A 23,239-nucleotide genomic window follows, 5' to 3' on the forward strand; every position below is an offset into this window, starting at 1 on the left:
CTAAGGAACGGCACTTGCTAGTATTGCATTTATATAAAGGTCTGCTGTGGGGGTTGGATTGATGAGTGTAGGTAGGAAGGTAATAATGGACCCGAGAAAACAGTCCAAGAAGGCATCGCCCTGCTGGAATGGATTATGTTTATTGAATGTATGAAATGTTGAATGTATGAACTGACGTTTGCATGTAAGTGGTACCTGGTAGTGTTATTTTGTCTGAAAGGCAAACAGTTGCCAGTTCATTAGGTCTCCTACCTTGTAGATGTTGGTCATTTTGTCAGGTATGCCTGTATAATTTATCAGCCCCCCCGAAAGGGACCCCCATAGGACAACAGACCTGAAATTTTATTGATGCACCAGAATGACTGTGCTAAGAATGGCCCACCATTCAAATCATATCCGGTGAGTGGTGCTCCCTTTCCATTTGGGGCAGGGTAGTGGGGATTACACCACTGAATCTCAACCCTGGTCCAGGAGGCGCCCTGCCCTGTTTTCCCAGCTCCAAACACACCTGATTTATTCTGTTAATTAACAAGGTCTTTCAGAGATGTAGAGGGTGTGTTAAAACAAGGAATCCACAACAGTGTGCCATGCAGGGTGCCTCCAGGACAAATACTGGCTTACACAATGGAACCACAGTGGAAGACTGTGGATAATGTATTCACTCTTAAAATTGCAAACATGAGAATAAGCTTCCTTTACAGATAAATGGACATCCATCGTAGAGAATCTGTTAGACCTTATAGACAGAAAACAGTGACCTTAACTGCATATTCACTTTCATGTACCCTCCCAAATCTTACCTTTTGAAAGGTCTAATACAGTATGTGAATGAATGCTCATGTGGACTGTGCACAAACCACAAGATAATCACACCTTCAAAAACATTCAGAAATATATTTATTCAAAAAAATAGTAACTTTAGATATTTACACATTTTTATAAATCTGTGTTGAACTGATATAAAAGCTTTCAGGAGGACACTTACAAAAGACATTTTCAGACGTAACAGTAGATTTACCAACATCAGTGAATCTCCCTAAGGGTTCATTTCTGAAAGGTAACATATTAAGCAGCATGATTTATAGTTTGCATTTATTCTTTCCTTTACAAGCATTTCAGGAAGAACAGATTGCACTTGGATCCTCTTGGACAGTCGCAGAGCTGACCGAAGCGAGAACCTTTCTTCACTGTACAGAAATCCCCAATGTTACACTGGAAAAGATGGGAGACAGAGCTTGTGTGAGGAAGGTAAGATTCTGTGTTATTAATCAAAAAAGAATTAATCATTAATTAAAGTCTTTAATCAAGTACTGAGTCGTGGTGAATAAGAAATCAGAAGTTATTCAAGTTTAAATTTTTTATCAAAATAATGTTACCTCAGGGTGTCACAAAAGTCATTTTTATTTTTCTCCTCATCCAGCTAATCTATGAATACTAAATCTATTCAGAGTTACCCACGCTGAACACGTCCTGGCAATGAATGCAAATGTGGTTCTCCCTAAGTGTTCTTGCACTAAACACACACACACCTTTTTTCTTTCACTTTTAACTGTTATTAATATTAATAGACAAAAGTATTGGGACACCTGCTCATTCAGTGCTTCTTCCAAAATCAGGGGTATACATCAAAAGAGTTGAACCTACTTTTTTTGTCTCTACTGTCCAGTGAGGGCTTTCTACTAGCTTTTGGAGCATTGTTGTGAGGATCTGATTGAAGAGTGTTAGTGAGGTCAGACTGTTGGATGATCACCACCCCACCTCATCCCCAACTCCTCAACCAATCCCAAAAATATTGGATGGAGCACCAACCATCATTAAAGAGAACGCAGTTCCACTGCTTCACAGCTCAATGCTGGGGGGCCTTGTACCCCTCTAGCCCATACCTGACATTAGGCAGGGTGCCAATAGGTTCATTTTTATCTGCTCCAGAGAGTCCTATTCTATTGGCAGTACTTCTTTACAGGGAATATACAAGCAATGGGTATAACTTCCAGTAGCTGGATGCATTCATTAGAAAGGGTCTCCACAGACATTTGAACGTACAGATTTTATATGAATACTATCCTGTTTCAGCGGGGTGTTGGGAGGTTGTGTTTAATTATTTTATAGATAATATTAAAGAAATATGATTGTGTGTGTGTGTGTGTGTGTGTGTGTGTGTGTGTGTGTGTGAATAAAACCTACTCCTGGCAAGCGGCTGTGTTTTCTCTCCCAAGTCACAGTTCTTCTGTTCTGTAGTTTTTCCAGCACTTTCTGCAGAACTCCAAGCTGCAGGTAAAGATGCAGATTTATAGGGTCAATAGTGGTCATGGCTACAAATAGCAAGATACACATTTATCACCAATTCTAATGGATGTAAATCTCATTTCAGCTGATTTTGACCAACATATAAAAGATTTTATTCTATTGCAGCCTCTTGGAAATTCACCCAAATAAATTTCTAGCATTTTTTTTTCCAGCTCTGTCTTTTTACCCCCAAAATGATCTCTGATGAGCTGAAGAATTAAATCAGGTGTGTTAAAGTAAGAAACATGAAAAGGCAAGACAAGATTCCTGATTATCAGAAAAGTTTATATCTTCAATCAGAATAACCGAGGACGACATGAATAATCACCAGGCTCATTTCTAATGGCTCAACTACCCACCAGCTCCCGCTTTTCTTCACTTTGGTCCCCCGATTTCTCTGAACTCGCGTCTACGAGAGTGGCTGTGGAGATGATGAGGAGGAGGAAAACCCACACAGTGAGTAAGATGCTCTCAGCCCTGCTCATGGCTCCAGTTCCTCTTAGCTAATCCCAGGTGTGTCTGTAGCCGCTGCTCTCCAGGTTGTGCATGAATGAGCGGATTTAATGAGGACCTACAGCACACTAAATGGATTAATTTACGGTTAGAGGTCTGTGTGTTTTTTTCCCACCCGTATAAAGACAACGCTCCGCCCCCTCTGCGTTGCCATTGGCTAGTTTTGTCGCTCTGTGGATTGCCCCGCCCATTCTTGTTTGGACAGAATTTTAACAATTGCATTGCGAGGGTGTATTAACAAATACTAACCGTATATTTATAGAGCCAATATTTAAAACCTATAAAAATCCTAAATCCTACCAATTAAAATTTAATTTAAAATGTACGTGTTGAGAAAAGGAGGCAAAGCGCCACAGACCCTATTCCGTTTGGAATATCTGTCTTGGCTGCCCTCTAGAGGATAAGGAAGGAGTTCATTGGGTGAGAACTGTTATTGGGAGGGCGGTGAGTGTGTGTGTGTGTGTGTGTGTGTGTGTGTGTGTGTGTGTGTGTGTGTGTGTGTGTGTGTGTGTACTAGCCAATCACAGCACACGAGGGGCGTGATCAGCCTGAATAGAGGTGGTTTAGACAGTGACCCTCCTCTTTTACCTGCTCGGCCCAGTAAACAGGCCCTGTCCTGCACTGATTACATAAAAGTCTATAAAGGAGAGACCCGGCAGCCTTAATCTCCCTCTTTTAGGTGTCCTAATGCGGATATGGCGTCAAAGGGCGTCCCTCCTTACCTAATTATACAGCATGAACACACCTCCATATGGAGAGACAGACAACAGGTCAGTTTTCTCAATGGGAGGTGGATAAGAAGTTCCAGGTTTTGTAAGAAGGATCGAAGTGGATGGTGTGTGTGTGTGTGTGTTTGTGTGCGCGCTAGGATCCTTCCATCCTCAGAGGGATTTTACATAACCGTAGAAAGTCTGAGATAAACCCTGCATTTAGTAGTGCTACAGTGAAATTACAGTGGAAGTGTGACCCTTACAGTGTTGTGGTCAGTATGTATAATGTTGCCATGGTTTGTCCTATTTAAAAGCCCATTTAATGGCCTTTGCCCACCTTTAAAGCACCTTCTGAGTTTAGGGTATGTCACTGTGCACCAGAGGCTGAGAAAAATGATATTAATCCACACTTTTTAAAGAACCGTAACTTGATATAAAGGTTCTTTATCAAAGTAAAAGTTCTTTACACTTGCTCAACGAACCCTTTGCAGATTCTTTATTTTTCAGAAGGACTGTCATGAAGTCCATTTAATGCTAAGAGTCTTTTCTGTTTTCCATAAAGTGACCTTTTTCTAGACACGTGGTTCCGTTTGGTTGGTGATGGTATGCGATTCAGTGTAATCTGTGGTCAGTTTTACTGTGTGTTGTTTACGAGACCCTGACTGAAGGCAAGTGTTAAGGGCACAGAATGAAAGTTCAGGGTTTCTCTGAACTTCTCTGGTTATGACCACGCTGAGCTCCCAGCCAGGTTGCAAATACAAGCTATAACTGGCCAATTGCCAACACAGCCTGTAAACCAGCGTTGAGCTCAAAGGCTATGGAATTGTAGAGTTACACTCCATCTTGCCCTGCCTCAGCTGGTCTTGGAAACATTATGGTAATGGGCCAGCATCTTATACACACACCACAACATGTTGAAATACCAAAGAGCTCTGGGACAGTACTCAAAATAGCTCATCCCATCAAGGGTCAGTGTCCGATGAGCGCCAGAGAAACCTGAGCAAAACTTGCAGTAAAAAAACACAGTGGCTCTGGAAGAAGCACCAAAGATCTAAAGCCACCTGCTCTCAAAATAGCCAAACACGCAATAAGATAAGCCTCTCTTTCTCTTTCCCTCTCTTTCACACACACACACACACACACACACACACACACACACACACACACACACACACACACACAAACACATAACCAAATTGTTTCACAAACAGAGGGAGAGAGACTCAGCAAACTGTGCACAGCTATGAAGATAATGTGAGAAATAAATATTGTGGATGGATAATGGGTAATGAGTAAAAGTTGAAATGATGATAATAACAGATAATAATTCTCATCAGATAGAAATAACATCACTCATAATTACAGTCCGGCTGATTGGGTTTAGTGGGCTTAGTGGTGAATTCATCATTAGCATCTTCTGTTTAATTGTGTAATTTGACAATCTGGTCTGGGGGCCTGATCTGGTCTGGGGGCCTGATCTGGTCTGGGTTTATTTGGGGTGAAATGTGGGTTTCAACCTGTGGAATGTTCTCATGGTGAGAGCTAGAGGGAGCTATAGCACACAAACCTCCTAGGGGTATTTTTTCAGGTAAACATGGATTATCCATCAGATTGATTCCTATGGGACAAGCTTGATTTAGGACTAATTTATCTGGCTAAATTAAGTATTATTATTATTATTTTTATTATTATTATTAATATTATTATTCAGTGCAGAAATGAAGTGACCTATCATAGTGGTATTTTGAAAAGCAGAAATACATTATTTCCTGAAAGTATTAAGATAATCTGAGTGGGTCAGACAGGAGGCCTTCTGTAATTTCACCTGGATTGACCCAAAAGCTAAAGTGAATTTGTGTGTCTCAGACCCAACTGGGCCAATGTCTGACGCAAAGGTCATGCTACTCCTCTTGATTGGCTGGTAGTGCTGTATTACCCCTATCTTAGCTCCCGCAGTGACTGTAAGGGAGAAACTGGGAGGGATGAAATTAAAGGGCCAGTTCAACCAAAACTGATAATGTTTATAACCATTAATGGAGGTCTAGAGTGGCAATTACAGAGATGCTATTCTCCCACATTACAGGTCAGTACCAGTTTTTATTTTCTACATGATGTCGCTTATCATTAAGTACATCAGAACTCCTCTGTTTACTCGTATTAATATTAAATTCAAATGTTTTTCTACTCTCAATGTTCAGTAACAAGAATCGTGCTGCTGTTTTAAAAAGATATAACTTACACTGACTCATAAAAGAAGAGGATTCATAAAAGCAGCGGTTACTAGACCCACTGTCTCATCAGCATCTGAGTAAAGAAAGGACAACAATTGTTTTAGCTCATCGTGTTTTATATTGTGCTGTAAGATTGCTTTAAATGGCTTTGATAGTGTCTATTAATGATGCCAGAGTGACATATCCCTATTACTAGTACACTTTTTACTGCTTTACAGTAAGGGTTGGAACCCTGTGTGCCAGGTGCCAGCTTGCACTTCAACTGGCACTTCTAAAACCAGCCGTCACAGCACTCAGCATTTGTATTCCCGGCTTTACAACAGCCAGCAAATCCTAAAGCAGCTGGCACACCGACTGGCACATCTTACAGCAGCCAGCACACAACCGGCACATCCTACAACAGCTGGCACACCGACTGGCACATCTTTATAGCAGTTGGCACACCGACTAGCACCTCTTACATCAGCCGGCAAACTAACCCGGAAGACCCTAAAACAGCTGGCATTTCAACCAGCCCTTCCAAAAGCGACTGGCACACCAACTGGCACATCCAAAAGTAGCTGGCACACCACCTGAAACAGCTTACAGCATCCGGCACACCAACCAGCACATCCTAAAACAGCTGGCACACCGACTGGCACCACTTACAGAAGCCGGCAAACCAACCCAGAAGACCCTAAAACAGTTGGCAAACCACCCGCTCACAGTAAAATCACAACAGCTGGAGAGTTTTTGAAACTTTGATTGATATGCAGCTCAGCTCCACGTATACATTCCTCATCTCCACACCTTGTATCTCCATTTTTTCAGGTTTTGACATAATAGGCAGTTGCTCCTGTAAACTGTGGCAGAATTACATGATTCTTACATGACACAAAATGACTTGGAGTGAATTCCTTTTATATTGATAGTTAAGAGGGTTTTTCTTCTTCTGTAAAGTTGTAGTTTTGAAGAAACATTTTTTTGTCGAGTCAGACACATTTATGATAAACTAGTGCTATAATATGAATCCTTAGAGAATGAGCTATCTGGACTGAGGTTACTTTTACAGCTCGTTTTGGGCTGGGTTTAGTTTGTCCACAAGTAGGATCATTTATTTGAGAAAACACAGATTTATGTATAAGTTTATAAATAGTAATTTAATTTATATAATTTATGTAAATAATTATATATATATATATATATATATATATATATATATATATATATATTCAATTTTATAATGTATATGTAATATACTCTTTGGCTGCTTTCTGCCGGCTGGTGGGTCGACTACTGCCCATACAAATGCCAGGTGAAATGCCTGACCGCACCCGGCAAAAAAGGATAACAACCCACTCTCCTGCTTTAGTCCTTAATACATTTATACTACTATTAATACTCTTATACTCTTCAGCAAATTCTGGCTTTATTTAGTGAATATGTGCACATTATTTTTGTAACCAATTCTTGATGTTTATTTGGTCAGACTGTCTTCTTGTTAGATAGTTGGCACAAGCATGATTCAGTATTTGGCTAGTACTTACATTCTAAACTGCATATTTGGTACAATTTAATATGTTTTAAGCTTTAGAAAGAACTTTGTCACAGTTCCAGTCTGTCAGCTTTACAATTAACTGCGGGGTTTTTTCCGGGTGTAAGGGTGGAAACGGTGAATCTGGCAACCTACGCGCTACGATAGAGGCGCTGCAGCGAGGAAATAATATAAACCTGCAAACGCTCCACAAAAACGATCAGCACGGATTTCCTGTGGGATAAGCGAACTGGCCTGGCTGCTAAAACGGTAAAGACACGAATTATCAGAGACAGAGATCTGAACCAGGTTTAAATGTAATGAGGAGACGTTCAAGTTAAGAGAAAAGGCCCTGCGCTAGCACAGGCTAAGCTAACGCACCACCACAGTCTGGAAGCTTAGCTAAATCACACAGCGCTAAATAACACCATTCTTCGTGTGTTTCTGTGAAATGTGCAATATTAGAGCAATAAAAGCACACACTGTCAGCGGATCCCGTCTAAGACGATGGTTTTAATCCGATAATGTTAGCCAACCGGCTAGCAGCTACTGTGATCTGCTGCTAAAGTTGCTAAATGACACAAAAATAGCTTATTACGCTCTGAAAGTCAGGTAGCTAACGTCCACCAAGCATCCTCAATGACCAGGTACAGCTTATTAAATTAGTTTAGCTGTATGGGGAGAAGCAGCGGTTGAGGTTAGTCTGGCATGTTGGTGTGATTTTGGTTTGAATCTTCAGAAGTGACCAGTGAAATGAATTGACCGGTGTACTCCAGCCCAAAAACACAGCTGTGAACCGGTTAAATAGCCACAGATTTACCTCCTCAATCATGCATTACATATCTTATCAACTGAGGGGAGTTATAGACCGTTTTCATACGTTGAGGTCTGTTGAGCTTTTTCGTGGTAGGTAAATGTTTTGGTGTTTTTCAGGGTGCGTTTTTTTTATCTGTAGTTTGGTTTCTTTAGTCTAAACCAAAGCCCAACATTATGAACTGTTGCTTTCTAATGATTCTTCCTTTTTTGAACCAAAAGCAGCTGTGTGGGAATTCTCAGAAAGTTGTGGAAGGGGTGGTTCTCTGTCGTATACAGGTGTGTGTGACTTCTCTGTCGTGTACAGGTGTGTGTGACTTCTCTGTCGTATACAGGTGTGTGTGACTTCTCTGTCGGGTACAGGTGTGTGTGACTTCTCTGTCGTATACAGGTGTGTGTGACTTCTCTGACGGGTACAGGTGTGTGTGACTTCTCTGACGGGTACAGGTGTGTGTGACTTCTCTGTCGTGTACAGGTGTGTGTGACTTCTCTGTCGGGTACAGGTGTGTGTGACTTCTCTGTCGGGTACAGGTGTGTGTGACTTCTCTGTCGGGTACAGGTGTGTGTGACTTCTCTGTCGGGTACAGGTGTGTGTGACTTCTCTGACGGGTACAGGTGTGTGTGACTTCTCTGACGGGTATGGGTACATGACATTTCTCTGACGGGTACGGGCATGCGGGACTTCTCTGACAGGTACGGGCATGCGGGACTTCTCTGACAGGTACGGGTATGCGGGACTTCTCTGACAGGTACGGGTATGCGGGACTTCTCTGACAGGTACGGGTATGCGGGACTTCTCTGACAGGTACGGGTATGCGGGACTTCTCTGACGGGTACGAGTGTGTATGACTTCTCTGACGGGTACAGGTGTGTGCGGGACTTCTTTGGCGGGTACGGGTGTGTGCGGGACTTCTTTGGCGGGTACGGGTGTGTGCGGGACTTCTTTGGCGGGTACGGGTGTGTGCGGGACTTCTTTGGCGGGTATGGGTGTGTGCGGGACTTCTCTGACTGGTACAAGTGTGTGTGACTTCTCTGACGGGTATGGGCGAGTGTGTATGACTTCTCTGATGGGTACAGGTGTGTGCGGGACTTCTTTGGCGGGTATGGGTGTGTGCGGGACTTCTTTGGCGGGTATGGGTGTGTGCGGGACTTCTCTGACTGGTACAAGTGTGTGTGACTTCTCTGACGGGTACGGGCATGCGGGACTTCTCTGACGGGTATGGGCGAGTGTGTATGACTTCTCTGATGGGTACAGGTGTGTGCGGGACTTCTTTGGCGGGTATGGGCGTGTGCGGGACTTCTTTACATTTACATTTACGGCATTTAGCTCTTATCCAGAGCGACTTACAAGGTTATTCATATTACTACTTCTTTGACGGGTATGGGCATGTGCGGGACTTCTCTGACGGGTACGAGTGTGTGTGACTTCTCTGGCGGGTACGGGCATGCGGGACCTCAATGACGGGTATGGGTGTATGTGACTACTATGACGCGTGCGGTCGTGCGGGACTTCTCTGACAGGTACGGGTGTGTGGTATAGCCCTGTCATGCACAAGTATATGGAATTTCTCTGATGGGTACCTGCATGCAGGACTTTTCTGTCGAGTACAGGTTTGTGTGACTTTTTTTTGGTCCTTTTGCAGATGCCTCACTCTCGACGTTATCCATCTTCGGAACGGGGCAGTCATGGGAGTTATCGGAGCAGGTATCGGAGCCGTAAACACCGGCGCAGACGGCGAACCCGAACCCGATCCCGATCCGGCTCCTCTGGATACCAGCGAGAGAGGAGCCGCAGCAGGAGCTACAGCAGAGAGCGCAGAGAGAGGAGAGGAGGCCGCAGGAGGGAAAACAGTTACCAGCGCTCCAGGAGGTAAGGTTGCAAGTGTGTGTTGTGACGCATCACTTTGAAGGTGGTGATTCAACTGCATTGACTGTGGAATGTTGGAAACAATTCTGATGTGTAACTGATGAAGCCTGCTTTCTTTTTTTTAGCACAAAAAGAAACGTTACTCTTTGAAAATGTGGTTTGTGCTCAAATCAAAACATTATGAGATCAGTAATTTACACCCGGGGTGTGTGCACATGTTTGCTGCATACACTCCTGCACAAAAATCTATGCTCTATAACGATCATATGTCCTTGTAAATGTCCCTCAAGCTTGTTATAGCTCAAGAAGCACCATCTGTTCAGTCCTGCTTCTGAACCCCACTTTCGGAAACTGAATTACTGAGTACTGTAACGCTAGGATCAGCATTACAATTATTAATTCAGTACTGTAGTGCTGGTTTTAGTATTGCAAGTAGTTTCGCCAAACGTGTGTGAACTGTGTGTTTCATGACGTGTGTGTGTGTGTGTGTGTGTGTGTGTGTGTGTTTATCTGTCTATTAGCTATGAAAGACGCTCAACTGACCATAGGCGTTACTATGAAGATGAGCGGTTGAAGTATAGCTGTGCAGGCCGCAGTGTGGCAGACTCCTATTATTCACACGGCAGCTTTACCCGACGCTCTCATGAACGCATGCCTGAACGGGGCAGCAGGGGGCAGCGTGAGGAGAGAAGTAGTAGGACAGGACGCAGGCACCCACGCCGCAGAACCAGGACGAGAAGCTACTCCAGAAGCCGCTCTCGCAGCCAGAGCCAGTCTTTATCGTCGGTAAGAACTCCTCTCTCTACAGGACTCTCCACCAAAATTCTCTCTCTCCTTCTGTTGGTCTCTCTGTCTCGCTATATGTCTGGCTGTCTGTATCTCTCTCTCTCTCCTTTGAACACGTCTGCCCTTCAGCACGTTAAACTCATCCACATGTCTGCAGCATTTTCCATAAAAATGTTGAGTAAGTGTAGATTTTTTTTAGCCTGAGATTCATAGTGGTTCTACTATGGCATTGCTTTAAGAACCCTGTATATAAGAGACACCACATTTTATGTCCTCTTCACATTTAAACTCATTTACATGTATTTAATTATTTTGAATACATTTGCATATAACAGTGGTAGTTCTAGGCAAGTTGTTTAAGCACAGTTGAAGCACAGTTCTGTCAGGTCTATAAAAATCCCACATAGATCAGCATATGATTATTAGGGCTTGTAGGATGTCAAAGGCAGTTGATTACTTATGTCTGCAAACATCCAGCTGAGGGAGCTCTTGCTGGTTTCCTCATTGCTAAAATGCCGGAGATGAAACAAATGAATTTCACATCTTTTTTCTGTCCTATTTGAGGAAAAACCCATATTTCAATACTGTTTGTCAGTGCAGGCAGAGTGAGTTGTGTGGCGCCTTTCTACTGCAAGTCAGGTCTCCTCGGCTGCACACTCATATGACAGTGATCAGATTAGACAGTTTCCTTATTTTCTGCAGAAGGAAGCTAATACCACACCAAACTGCAGAAAGCAAAATCACAAGATTACGGGCTGCTGCACACACAGGACATATCCACAAAGGACAGCATTAAAAACAACCTATTACATCTTATTTTTACTGTACTACTGTAATCCCACACAAGGCCATAATACAGAGGCTTGTCTTGAAATTTCCGCAGAAGGGACATACTTGTTAAGACAGTCCAACGTATGCTAAGTCTTCACTTCAGCCTTTACTAATCTAATTTAGTCTAATCTAATCTAGTCTCTAACAGTTTCTACCCACATGCTGGTAAACTGGTCTGTCCAGCAACACCATCCACAACCTGAACACACACATACAGGCTTTTACTGATCACCTGGACCTCCCTGTTCAGTCATTATATCCTCACTGAGCTCTGCTAGGTCAGGGACTGGATGCCCTTGGCACTTTAACTGGAACTTCTCTCTCTATACATGAGCTGTGTACTGCTCTGTTTACCTGAACACCAGCTGCTATACTTATGTCTGCACTGTACGCCTTGTTTACATATGTGATGCTGTTTACACCATCACCAGACCTGGTCTACATCAGCATACACACCTGAACTTTCTGTACTCTCTGTAATCGCTGGTCTACATAGTTATTTATTTTACTATTAGTAAAGTAACTTAGTTTGCACCTTAATAACCCTGTCATATTTGCACATGTACTTGCGCAAAAATATATATTTGTATTTATTTTATTTATTCTCTTTTGGACTTTTGTCTGTTTATTATTTAGTTATTTAGTTTTGTCTGTTTATTATTTATTGTGTATTATATGTCCTTTATTATTTATATAGTATTATTGTACTGTGCCCTGCCTATTACTGCACTGGAGACTTGGCCTAACAGTGTTTTGTTGTACTGTGCACTCCTGTGTAAATGAGTATAATGACAATTTGAATTGAACATCATAACAGCTCTTTAGCTTGTGAACAGCCAGGTTCTGGACATGCAAGTTGCTGATATATCAAACGAGTTAGATTTGCTTAATTGTCAATTAACTGGTACAAGTTGACCTCAAAATTTGCTCAAATTAATGAAATAAATAAGCCAATAAAAATAACTCCATTATTAAGTACCAATACATTTTGGTGTATTGGACACCATTCCTCAGTTCCACACTACAGTCTTGTTTCCTTCTTAAGACTAAACCCCAGGACGTATAGGTTTGTTTTCCCAGACAGGTCCTGGACTGCAAGGCTTGCTGAATAAAGATTTTGCGTTAAAGGGGCAAGGTAGTCCAGGACTAGGCTTAATCCCTGCCTGGGAAACTGATGCATAGATTGAAAGTGTTCAGACTCACATCTCATGTCTCATGTTAGACTCTTAAAAATAAAGGTGCTTTAACTGTTGTATTGAGCGATAGCATAAGTTCCATAAAGAGCCATGTTTGTAATGGAGATTGAGTCTTAGGCATTGATGCGTTCCATGGAGGCCCCACCTCACAACTTCCAGGACTTACAACAGGGCTGCTGCTAATATCTTGGTGCCAGATACCTTAGGACACCTTCAGCACAATCCAGCATGCATGTTATATTTTGTGAAGTTTCTAGGCTTAAAGCACTAGCATGCCCTGTGTGGTGAGTGGCAAAATAGACTGCACATGACCTCCACAGTAATGCTTAATATACATAGCAAGTGTAAAAGGCTTAACTAGTGCAGGAGCCTTAGTAGTGGTTAAAGAGGTGGAGAAGGTACCCTGGTTTCTGTTTGATTTGGCTGATTATCGACATGAAGAACGGAGGTAAACCAACCCTACAGACAACAGGGGGTTGCTGTTGCAGTTTACTGCAGTCTTTCTCTTTGGTGAACAATAGAAGAGATATTTGCTTGGATGATGGGAAAACACACTTTAGATTATGTTAAGAGAGGAGGGTGTGAGCTGTGGCCTGTGTGTGTGTGTAGTGTGTAGTCTTGTGGACCCTCTGCCCTGCCTGTTTTAGTGTTTTTCTGCCCCAACACACCATCTTCAATTCTTGTTAATTAGCTGATTCGCTGGATCAGGTGTGTTGAGAAAAGGCTTTATAAGACTGTATGAAAACCAATGCTGAGGAAATGAGGTATGCGAATGTGTGAAATTAAGGTAACTGTTAAGAGGCTTGTATAATTGAATTTTGTGAGTATCAAAGAGAGAGGGTGAGAAACAGAAGGGTGTGTGTGTGTGTGTGTGTGTGTGTGTGTGTGTGTGTGTGTGTGTAAGAGAGAGAAAGGGGGTTAAGAAAGTGTAAGGAGGCCAACTGAGGTAACCAGATCTCTGAGTGCTGGCCCTCAAAACATCGGCGGGTGTCTGGACTTTCCCAAGAGGCTGTGAGCAGCGTTTAAAATTAGACCAAGTCTCACACACACTCTTCCTCCAAGCCCCTCACTTCTCCCCTTCCCCTTTGACTATCTCTCTCTCTCTCTCTCTCTCTCTCTCTCTCTCTCTTTCTCTCTCCCTCTCTCTCTCTCTCTCTCCCCCCCTTTTTCCCTGTCCCTTTCTCTCTTTCTTTCTTACTCCCTTTTTTCTTTCTCTTCCTCTTTTATTGCTCTGTTCTTTCCCTCCCTCTCCACCCCTCCCTCCTCCCTCCCTTCCCTCCTCTTTGGTATATGTATGTATGCGTGTGTGTGGAATGGGGAAGGCAGGTGTATATTCCATGTATAAGGGCTTTCTGGGTTGCCTCTGCTTCTGCTCTGTGAGTAACTGCCTCAGGGTCCGTCCTCCTCAAAACACATTATCCTTCTAACGGTGTGCCTTTCTCTACCAGGCTGTCTAAGCGTGGGTCAATCTCTCTTTTTCTTTCTGTGTCCTTCTGCTTCTCTGTAGTGCCTAGCTTTCTACACCGTAGATTATTATTGTATGGTCTATTATTACTGCTGTAAATTGTGCCTGAAAACTGAGAGGTGTTCTCTCCGTCTCTGTTATTTATATTATGACACCATCATGTATGCCAGTTTTTTGTGACTAAGATGAATTGTATTGAACTGCTGTGTGTTTCTGTTCTTTCTCTTTCATTTTCTAACTCTATTTCTTTTTGGCCCCAGCGAAGTGACAGTCGGACGCGGGCGTCAGCTGTTCAGGATGATGAAGAGGGTCACCTGGTTTATCGGGCAGGAGATGTGCTGCAGGACAGATGTATGTAACAGTGGCTGCTGATTTGTCTTGGCTTTTGTGGTCACAGTTCAGGTAACTAGCAGTAAACACAAAATCTAGGGCTGAGAACTAAATTAAAGGTCTGCAAGATTGTTACTGTAGAGCCACAGATCATACCAAGAGAGGTCCTGCCCATAAACAAGGGGCAGTGAGTTACACTGCTGATAACAGCTGTTAACAGCTGGTAACACTAATAACAATATCCTGCATTGTAGTTAACCCATTGTAGTGGCTTTTTTCAGTAGTGTTAATTTGAGGTGTCTGAGGGGGGAGGGTGCTATACCAATATTTAGGCATGTGTGTAAAAAGTATTAGTCGAGCCGGGGGTAGTTCAGTAGCATCAATGAGGCTCGTTTTTATTAGAATATAATTTTACAACTGACTTCCTTCAGTTATTGCTTTCCAGCAGATGTTTTCATTATTTTGTTGTGTTCAGCTCAGTTCCATTAACATTTTCCTCATCTCGTGACGCATGTATGTGTCTTTCTCCTGCCCAGATGAGATTGTGAACACGCTGGGAGAGGGCACCTTCGGCAAGGTGGTGCAGTGCATCGACCATCACCGGTCAGTCACGCAACACGCACATATATACACACACAGATGTAGACCTCTGGAGTTCCCTGGATTTGCACTTTTTTTGCCCTAGTGTTTTCCTTCTCTACCACCCAATTCCTGTGTTCAATTTAATTAACTTCTGGAAAGATGCTAAAATATCATCACTGTCATGCAAAAACATTGTATCTCCAAAACAGCAACTTTACAGGAAAAAAAAACGTCTTAACATTTTCAATGGTCACTGTGAAAAGATATTACAAGTCATATAATTTCTATTGGGCAGTTTATCATCAAATTCTGACATAATGTAAAGAACTGCCTGGTTCATGTTATGTCAAAAAGTGAAAAACGTCAGTAGGGTTTTTGTGTGACCGGGACGATATGCAGGACAGGGAGTCGAGGAGCTTAGACCTACTTGTGTAGATATTGAAGAATGTGTGTTTTGTGCTTCTGCTTTTTGCATTGTTAACTGTGTGTGTGTGTGTGTGTGTGTGTGTGTGTGTGTGTGTGTGTGTGTGTAGGGGAGGTTCTCGAATTGCTCTGAAGATAATTAAAAATGTCGAGAAGTATAAAGAGGCAGCTCGGCTGGAGATCAACGTTCTGGAGAAGATAAAGGAAAAAGACCCAGAGAACAAGCAGTGAGTTCATCTCTCAGTTCCTCAGCTTCAGTGTGTCTCATAAACAGAAGCACTGAACTGGAATAAATGTGATAAAATATTAGTTTCTAATCTGTTTGTAGCTGATTTAATTAAATGTGCTGTCTTTCCTCCTCTCTCTCTCTCTCTCTCTCTCTCTCTCTCTCTCTCTCTCTCTCTCTCTCTCTCTCTCTCTCTCTCTCTCTCTCTCTCTCTCTCTCTCAGTTTGTGTGTGCAGATGTTTGACTGGTTTGACTACCATGGTCATATGTGTATTAGCTTTGAGCTGCTGGCCCTCAGCACCTTTGATTTCATGAAGGAGAACAACTATCTGCCCTACTCGCTAAGCCAGGTCCGCCACATGGCCTACCAAATCTGCATCGCAGTCAAGTGTGAGTACACTCACGCACACAGGTCTGTCAGGTGTACAAGGCCTGCAGGTGTGTGTGTGTGAAGGACACTTTGTTTGTGTCCCTAGTGTCTGGAGCCCTTTGTAGTGTAATTCCCTGCAGTTTGTCATCCACTAAACTCCAGATGAGCACATTCAGCCCTCCGGACAGAGCAGCAGCATAGCATGTCATATGCATCTTTAGACAGAGGGGGGCGCTTGCTGTTTGCTATGGAGCTGCATTGTGCTGACTGTTGGGAGCTGAGGGGCACTGTGTTTTTTTGCCTTCATCATCCTTGTCTTCTGTCATAGTTCTCCATGACAACAAGCTGACGCACACAGATCTGAAGCCGGAGAACATCCTATTCGTCAGCTCAGACTTCAGCACAGACTACAACACAGATAAGGTGCATCTTGTGATTTAGGGAGTTTTATGTTATTTTACCCTGGTATGTTTTGATGTGTAAGGCTCAGTGTGATTTACATTTCCATTAAGCCACTGCTGCACTTCAAGTGCTTGCTCCCTCTCTCATGAGACTGAGTCCAGTGTGACAATAGCGAGGGATTTTACCATATTTGTCATGGTTGGAATGTTTTACTAAGCATAAACCATTGCATTTGTTTTATACATTAGATTGTAATAGGGTTTAACATGAACACTATTGCATGCAACACAGGTTTACCAAGGTTCTTTACACAAATTCAGATATTTTCAAAAAAAACTTTCAAAAAAGAATCCTCTCCCTTGGTTTTTGAAAATATTTCTGTCCACACAGTGACAAAAACACTTGCATGAACATGCTAGCCCTTGCATGGAGCAAAGGTACCTCAGAAAGACATACAAAGGAAGAAAAAAAAAACAGACTACTCCCTTATGTAATGTACTATGCAAGGCCTACAATCTAAATAGTGCATTAGTGCATAATAGAACAATTGTTACATGTATTCATATGTCAAAATCTGAAATTGTTCACATTTGTAGTTTTATGACATATGCATTTGATTCACTATATAGGAAGTAAAGAGGTATTTGAGAATTAGCCAGAAACATGCATGCAGTGTGGTGGAGCTTTATGAAAACACTGACGATATGTGGCTAGCATTGCGATGAGAGGAAAGGCCATCTTACCCACCCAGAGCAAGCAAGGCTAGTTATGCACTCTGGGCTACAGATCAAACCTGGGATTTTGTGATGTTGGGACTGACACTTGGACAGCTGTGCCACCCAGGAGCTCTGCATGATGGATCTTGGGAGTACTGTGGTATTTCATTTGTAGAAGTGGAGGGGTTTTCACAAGGCGTGATTGCTCTATTAACTAGATAATGGAAAATCAAAGTCGAGCCCGGTCAGTAAGAGAGTTGTACAACATTTCTGTGAAACAGTCTTCGTTTTGGTCTTAAGTTGTCCAGCATGCTGAAAGGTCCTGCTTTGTGAGATTATCATCCCACAGGTGTTACACAGGTGTTACAGCTGTGGCTCATTAGACCATATCAGAATGTACTGATGGTTCGCATGCTGTACGTGCTGTATTCCCCTCCTTGTTGTGTTATTTATTCTGTTTGTGTAAAGTGTCCTGGACTTATCACAAAGGACGTGTAATGACAATATTGACAGTGTGTGTGACTGAGATGTGGATGTGTGTGTGTGGGTGCAGAAACGGGAGGAGCGTGTGGTGAAGGACACATCGGTGAGGGTGGTGGATTTTGGCAGCGCCACTTTTGATGATGAGCACCACAGCACCATCGTCTCCACCCGGCACTACCGCGCCCCAGAGGTTATTCTGGGTAAGGGTGGTGGCAGAAGGGGTTTCAACATTTGTTGCTTAACACTGCTTTACCTGTAATGTAATGGTGTGTGTGTGTGTGTGTGTGTGTGTGTGTGTGTGTGTGTGTGTGTGTTCGTTCGCGCACATTTGTATGCAGAGCTGGGTTGGAGTCAACCCTGTGACGTCTGGAGTATCGGCTGCATTCTGTTCGAGTATTACCTCGGATACACCCTCTTTCAGGTAGTGTGTGTGTGTGAGAGCGAGAGAGCAAGAGAGAGCGAGAACGTGCTTTTGAGAGTCCCTGCATGACTGTCCTTGCAGCACTTGTGTCATGGGCATGTTCCTTGGCTCACTGTCCTTGAGTTTTTCTAGGGCTGTGTGAGTGTATGTGAGATATTTACAGGTGTTTTCTTGTTGCAGACACATGATAACAGAGAGCACTTGGCCATGATGGAGCGAATACAAGGACCAATTCCCTCCAGAATGATCCGCAAAACTAGGTAAAACACACACACACCACAATTCTTTTATCTATACAATTCTCAATTCTATTCTAACAATTCTTTTATCTATACATCAAATGTCTGTATAAACATATGTAGGTAAATTCTATTTTGATCCATTGTCATGGAATTTTGATTTAATGTAAATAACTATTACCAGATTCTCATGATAAAAAAAATAAAAAAAAAACTGGTTTTTTTTTTTTTTTTTTAATGCTTGACACGCTCAGAATTCTGTATTTTGGTTAATAAATAGATAGATAAATAAATAAATAAATTCCCTCTGGGTTTCCTGTAATGTCAGGTCATTTATTTTGTCCTGGAAATGTGCAAAAAACACCACCACACACACACACACACACACACACACACACACACACACACACACACACTAGCAACCTTATTCACTTATATGTATATATATACTTGTATGACGCGTTAACTCGTCATACAGTTCATGAGGTCATCACTGGACCAAGGAGTCACGTTGATCAAGGAGGCAAACATGAAAAGGCTTGTGGGCAGATGGAGAAGCTCTGCAGTGCTGGGGTTTAGACTGGGCGCAGTCGTGTTCCGATTCGGGCTGTGTAGTGTTTGGGTTTTTGTATTTTTAGTGCCTGGTTTGCTGATTTACATGTTGTGTCTTGTATCTTCTGTCAATGCTGTTACCCTAAGGCTTTGAGAAGAAGGTGCCGAGGGTGTGTATGTGTTTGTACGTCATTGTGCATGTGTGCTAATGTTTGCTCTTGGCCCGCAGGAAGCAGAAGTATTTTTACAGAGGCAGGCTGGACTGGGATGAGAATTCTTCAGCAGGAAGATACGTCAGAGAGAACTGCAAACCTCTGCGCGTGAGTTTCTTTCAAACACACACACACACATGCACACACATGCACACACACACACACTAAGGGGATTTCAGGGCAGCACAAAAAAACATTTTAAAACCATTGAAATCACTTTTTTAACTTGTTTTACTGAAACACACTTCTGAGGGCTTCTCATTTACCGTCTTTCACAAACCGCTGCCAGTGACTTGTCATCTGGGGGTGTCCCATCAGAGTAAAGTGGGAGGGCAGGGGTTTATAGTGGATATGCGCACATGCTCAAATGTTTTTTTTAGATTTCGTTTGCAGACACTCTTGCCGCAATTGCAGCAACTTAACATCAAATTATACAACATAACAAAAAACTCACAAAATTCACATTTATGGTATTTTGTCTGATGCAGACTTTGTCTTATCCGGATAAACTTACACTAGAACTGGGTTACACTGGTAGGTGAATAGGAGTTAGGAGTGGTGTTAGGAGTCTTTTATTATGCAGCATGGTGTGCTTTCCTGGCCAGGGAGTCTAACCCTATTCTGCCACACAGAAGGTAGCGTTTTTACCCAGTACTCTACACCAACCAATTATCAGTTTAAATCAAATATTTAAGTATTTGGCAAGCAAATGTTACAATTTGGCAATGGTTGCTAGATGTTAAACTGGTCTGTGAATCAGGAGAGAGAAGCTGGTTAGCATTGGGACATTCTGGTCACCACAGAACACGCGTTCATTTATGGCTGACTGAAACTACACTTACTAAGATTTTGACAATAACCCTCAATCTGAAGGATGAACTTCTTGAACACTCTCTCTGCAGCGGTATGTGTTGTCTGAGGCGGAGGAGCATCACCAGCTGTTTGATCTGTTGGAGGGCATGTTAGAGTACGAGCCTGAGCGCCGTCTCCTTCTATCCTCCTGCCTGCGCCACCCATTCTTCTCCTCTCTCCGAGACGCAGAGCATTCCTCCAGCAGCAGCCGCGATGTCAGCCGGTGACCTCCGACCTTTGCTGTCTGTCCTCTACCTCACCTTCTGCTGTTCTTCCTGAGCCGCCCGCCTACTCTGCCATCTGACCCCACCTCCTGTGCAATGTAGCCCCACCTCTTCTATCCAAAGGCTTCTCCTCCTCGACCAGTCTAGCTCCACCTCTGTGTCTCCGCCCTCGCAGGGCGCTCCGCTCAATTGAACAGTGATGATGGCAGTTTCCACCAGTCAGGGCTTTTAAAGTTGAGGGGGGGGGGTGTCAGTCTGATGGATGGAAAAAGTGGAAATATGGAGGCTTTCTGTGTTTGTTTGTTTGTTTGTTTTGATTGAATGAGCTCAGCACCCATTGCTGAATGGTGGAGGACTACAATGACCTGATCACTGCCCTTGACAGCAGCCAGTCAGACTACAGACTGTTCCTTCCACCAGCCTGGCTGGTCACTTAGCTAATTGACCGCTTATCTCTGCCAGGACTATGGACGTCTTCGCAATGCCAACCGGGCGCATAAAAGTCATCACACACACACTTGCTTTCAAACATCAGATATCGGGGTCTTGTTACTTGTTTTTTTTTTTTTTTTTTTTTTTTTTTTTTTGTCTGTGTGTAATTTTTGACTGTCTCTCTCATATATACACACACACATGCACACACACAGTTGGCAGTATTTATTTTAAGGAAACTGACCTGCATTTTTGTATGAAATGAGTTATATATGTAAATACTGCAAAAGCTTCTCTACAATAAAAACGACCTTTCTTTATTCCTCGTGTGTCTCTCAGTAGCAGAACATGGCAATCTGTTCAAGGGCGTTTGTGTGTGCGCACTACATTGGTGGAACCGTGTGTTGGTGCTCTTTTGTTTTCTTGGCAATGATACAGATGGATTGTGACGCAGATTAGTTGAGTTAGAAGGCTGTTGGAGAGTGTGAATGAGGAGTGTGTGGGTGTGTTGGCCTTGGCTGAACTCTGTGAATGAGTTTGAGAGTTTGTGTAATGTGTGCGATATGTTGTGTTGGTGGTGTTAGGCTGAGGGTCAGGGCTGTAATGCACAATCTTGCCACACGTAGATGCTGAAACCTTGGTTCACGCTTTCATAACATCTTTATTGCTATACCTCCCTTCACTCGCACTATGAACTTCATTAAAATGATTCAAAGTTGGCTTACTGACATTCTCGCCCATTTTATCGAAACATCACCTCATATCACTCCAATCCACTGGATACCTTCGGTCTTCTTTCTGATCCAGTTAAAAGCTTCCTGTTACTTAAGTCAATCAAGTAATTCCAAAGTGTATTAGCCACTTTCCAAAGTGTAGCGAAAGACGTTATTTCCCATAAAAAGATCTATATGCGCCTCTGCTTTAACTGAGCTTCTTCACTTCTACACCTCTGAGCAGGGGCGTTGCCTGGGACTTTGGGTCCCATGAAGAGATATTCCACTGGGCTAACAGTTCTGCTCAAATACTCAATTAATTCAATTTTAGGGCTCCTGTCAGTCACAGTTCTCTTAGAATTGTCCAAACATTCCAACCTGTGTGGCACCCCTGCACCTGAGTCCATTCCGCTGGACCAAACTACAGACGACCCCAGCTAACACTAACTACACTAACATTTAACTGTAACGTTAAATGCTTAGATTGTCCTCTTGAAACTCTTCATGGATAAATCCTAACCTGAGTCCTAAGCTTTGGACACATTGTGGCAGTTTCTCAGACAAAGCGTAAACCTAGATGGGGACTATGTGTGTATATATGCAGAATTTATGTGTATTTATACAGAATCGTCACAGTACGGACATCATGAGTCAGTGCACCCACCAATTAGACGGTATTAGGGTAAATGTGGTATGTATGCTGTATGGCAATTTTGCAATTATAAAAGTAGCGTGGTGTGTAATGCATTTTGGGATATCTGGCTGTGGCAAGTCTACACAAGTCACGTTCTGATGCATGCTCAATAACATGGGCGGAACAAGAACACATCTGGGCCTTCAGACTGTACTTGGCCAGGTGTGGACTTTTGAATGGAACAGTGGGCTGCAACTGATGATGTTTCACAAGTCGAATCGACCAGAGAAAACTTACAATCCGACAGATGTATGATGTTTTTTTAATTGACTAAAAATGAACAAATATTTCTGATATTCTAACTTTTTCTTATTTTAGTTCTATGAATGACGGTGGCTTGGACAAAGACGACATGTGTGTGTACTTGGACAGCTGTAAGGTATGTTTGGAAACATAAAACACACCACAGGCTGCACCAACTTCCTTGGGGGGGCTGTACAATGCTAGTTGGAACAAACTGTAACTTCCACGACTGCCAGTTCAGCATAAATGAACAGAAACCTGGGTTAGGCCTATAGATAGGTGGTATGATTCTGTATACCGTTTAAAATTCCTAAGTCCAGTGATGATCCTAAGCCCTGTGTTTCTTACATGCGTTGCGTAATTTAGACGCATCACAAACAGCACAAATGCTTAGCACTTCTGTTGCGAAAGTGACAGTAGGTTAGCACACATGCCCTCTCCTTAAGGACCCCTGAGCTGTTTTCACATCTGCCTGATATAAATAAACCTGCTCACTCTAGATTATGGTCAGTAGAGGCGAGTCATTAACCAGCAGCTCTCAGATGCTTCAGCTTAAAGAACTGCAGTACATAAACAGAGCTTTACCAACTATCTGAAACAACCAAAATGGGACCCCAGCAGAGTAAAGTCATGACGTTTTAGCAGCAGCCGACACTTATTTCACTTAATCTCTTGTCCCTTCAAAAGCTCATTTATCTTCACTTCAGCTAATAAAATAATGGAATAGCCTTTAAGATGGTGTCTGGGATTCTTTCCAGAGCAAATGAATAGGCCAAGTAAACAAGATCATGCTAAAAACAGTATTGAAATCAGGACAAGATTTAGAGTTAAGCCTTTTACGAACACTTCATTATGTAACTGTCTAAAGATCAGAAGATGAAAGTAATTCATGTCCACAAGACTACATGAAGATT

The 23,239-nt window shown here is 42.7% G+C and overlaps 2 protein-coding genes across 2 annotated transcripts; one reads left to right on the forward strand and one right to left on the reverse strand.

Moving 5' to 3' along the window:
- Nucleotides 1–1,104: 1,104 nt before the first annotated feature.
- Nucleotides 1,105–2,771, reverse strand: LOC140555601 (cocaine- and amphetamine-regulated transcript protein-like). Its single transcript, XM_072678878.1, has 3 exons — nucleotides 2,646–2,771; nucleotides 2,185–2,268; nucleotides 1,105–1,212 (listed from the first exon to the last, which is right to left on the reverse strand). The coding sequence occupies exons 1-3, from the start codon at nucleotides 2,769–2,771 to the stop codon at nucleotides 1,105–1,107; spliced, it is 318 nt and encodes a 105-aa protein (XP_072534979.1).
- Nucleotides 2,772–7,396: 4,625 nt separating this feature from the next.
- On the forward strand, nucleotides 7,397–20,995 carry clk2b (CDC-like kinase 2b). The gene is made up of 13 exons (XM_072679940.1): nucleotides 7,397–7,523; nucleotides 9,710–9,936; nucleotides 10,455–10,719; nucleotides 14,472–14,562; nucleotides 15,078–15,144; nucleotides 15,657–15,773; nucleotides 15,996–16,162; nucleotides 16,471–16,565; nucleotides 17,814–17,943; nucleotides 18,082–18,164; nucleotides 18,345–18,424; nucleotides 19,185–19,275; nucleotides 20,070–20,995. The coding sequence occupies exons 2-13, from the start codon at nucleotides 9,710–9,712 to the stop codon at nucleotides 20,244–20,246; spliced, it is 1,590 nt and encodes a 529-aa protein (XP_072536041.1). The 5' UTR covers nucleotides 7,397–7,523; the 3' UTR covers nucleotides 20,247–20,995.
- The last annotated feature ends 2,244 nt before the right edge of the window (nucleotides 20,996–23,239 follow it).

Source organism: Salminus brasiliensis, chromosome 5, assembly GCF_030463535.1.
Source record: "Salminus brasiliensis chromosome 5, fSalBra1.hap2, whole genome shotgun sequence".
NCBI classification, from domain to species: Eukaryota; Metazoa; Chordata; class Actinopteri; order Characiformes; family Bryconidae; genus Salminus; species Salminus brasiliensis.

Excerpts from the sequence above, each read along its gene's own strand:
- LOC140555601 (XM_072678878.1), bottom strand. The coding sequence starts at position 2,771 with ATGAGCAGGGCTGAGAGCATCTTACTCACTGTGTGGGTTTTCCTCCTC. Across the intron at positions 2,269-2,645 it reads GTGAAGAAAAGCGGGAGCTG|CTTGGAGTTCTGCAGAAAGT; the intron begins GTGGGTAGTTGA and ends CTTTACCTGCAG. Across the intron at positions 1,213-2,184 it reads AACACAGCCGCTTGCCAGGA|TGTAACATTGGGGATTTCTG; the intron begins GTAGGTTTTATT and ends CATCTTTTCCAG.
- clk2b (XM_072679940.1), top strand. The coding sequence starts at position 9,710 with ATGCCTCACTCTCGACGTTATCCATCTTCGGAACGGGGCAGTCATGGG. Across the intron at positions 16,566-17,813 it reads CAGACTACAACACAGATAAG|AAACGGGAGGAGCGTGTGGT; the intron begins GTGCATCTTGTG and ends GTGTGGGTGCAG. Across the intron at positions 19,276-20,069 it reads AGAACTGCAAACCTCTGCGC|CGGTATGTGTTGTCTGAGGC; the intron begins GTGAGTTTCTTT and ends CTCTCTCTGCAG.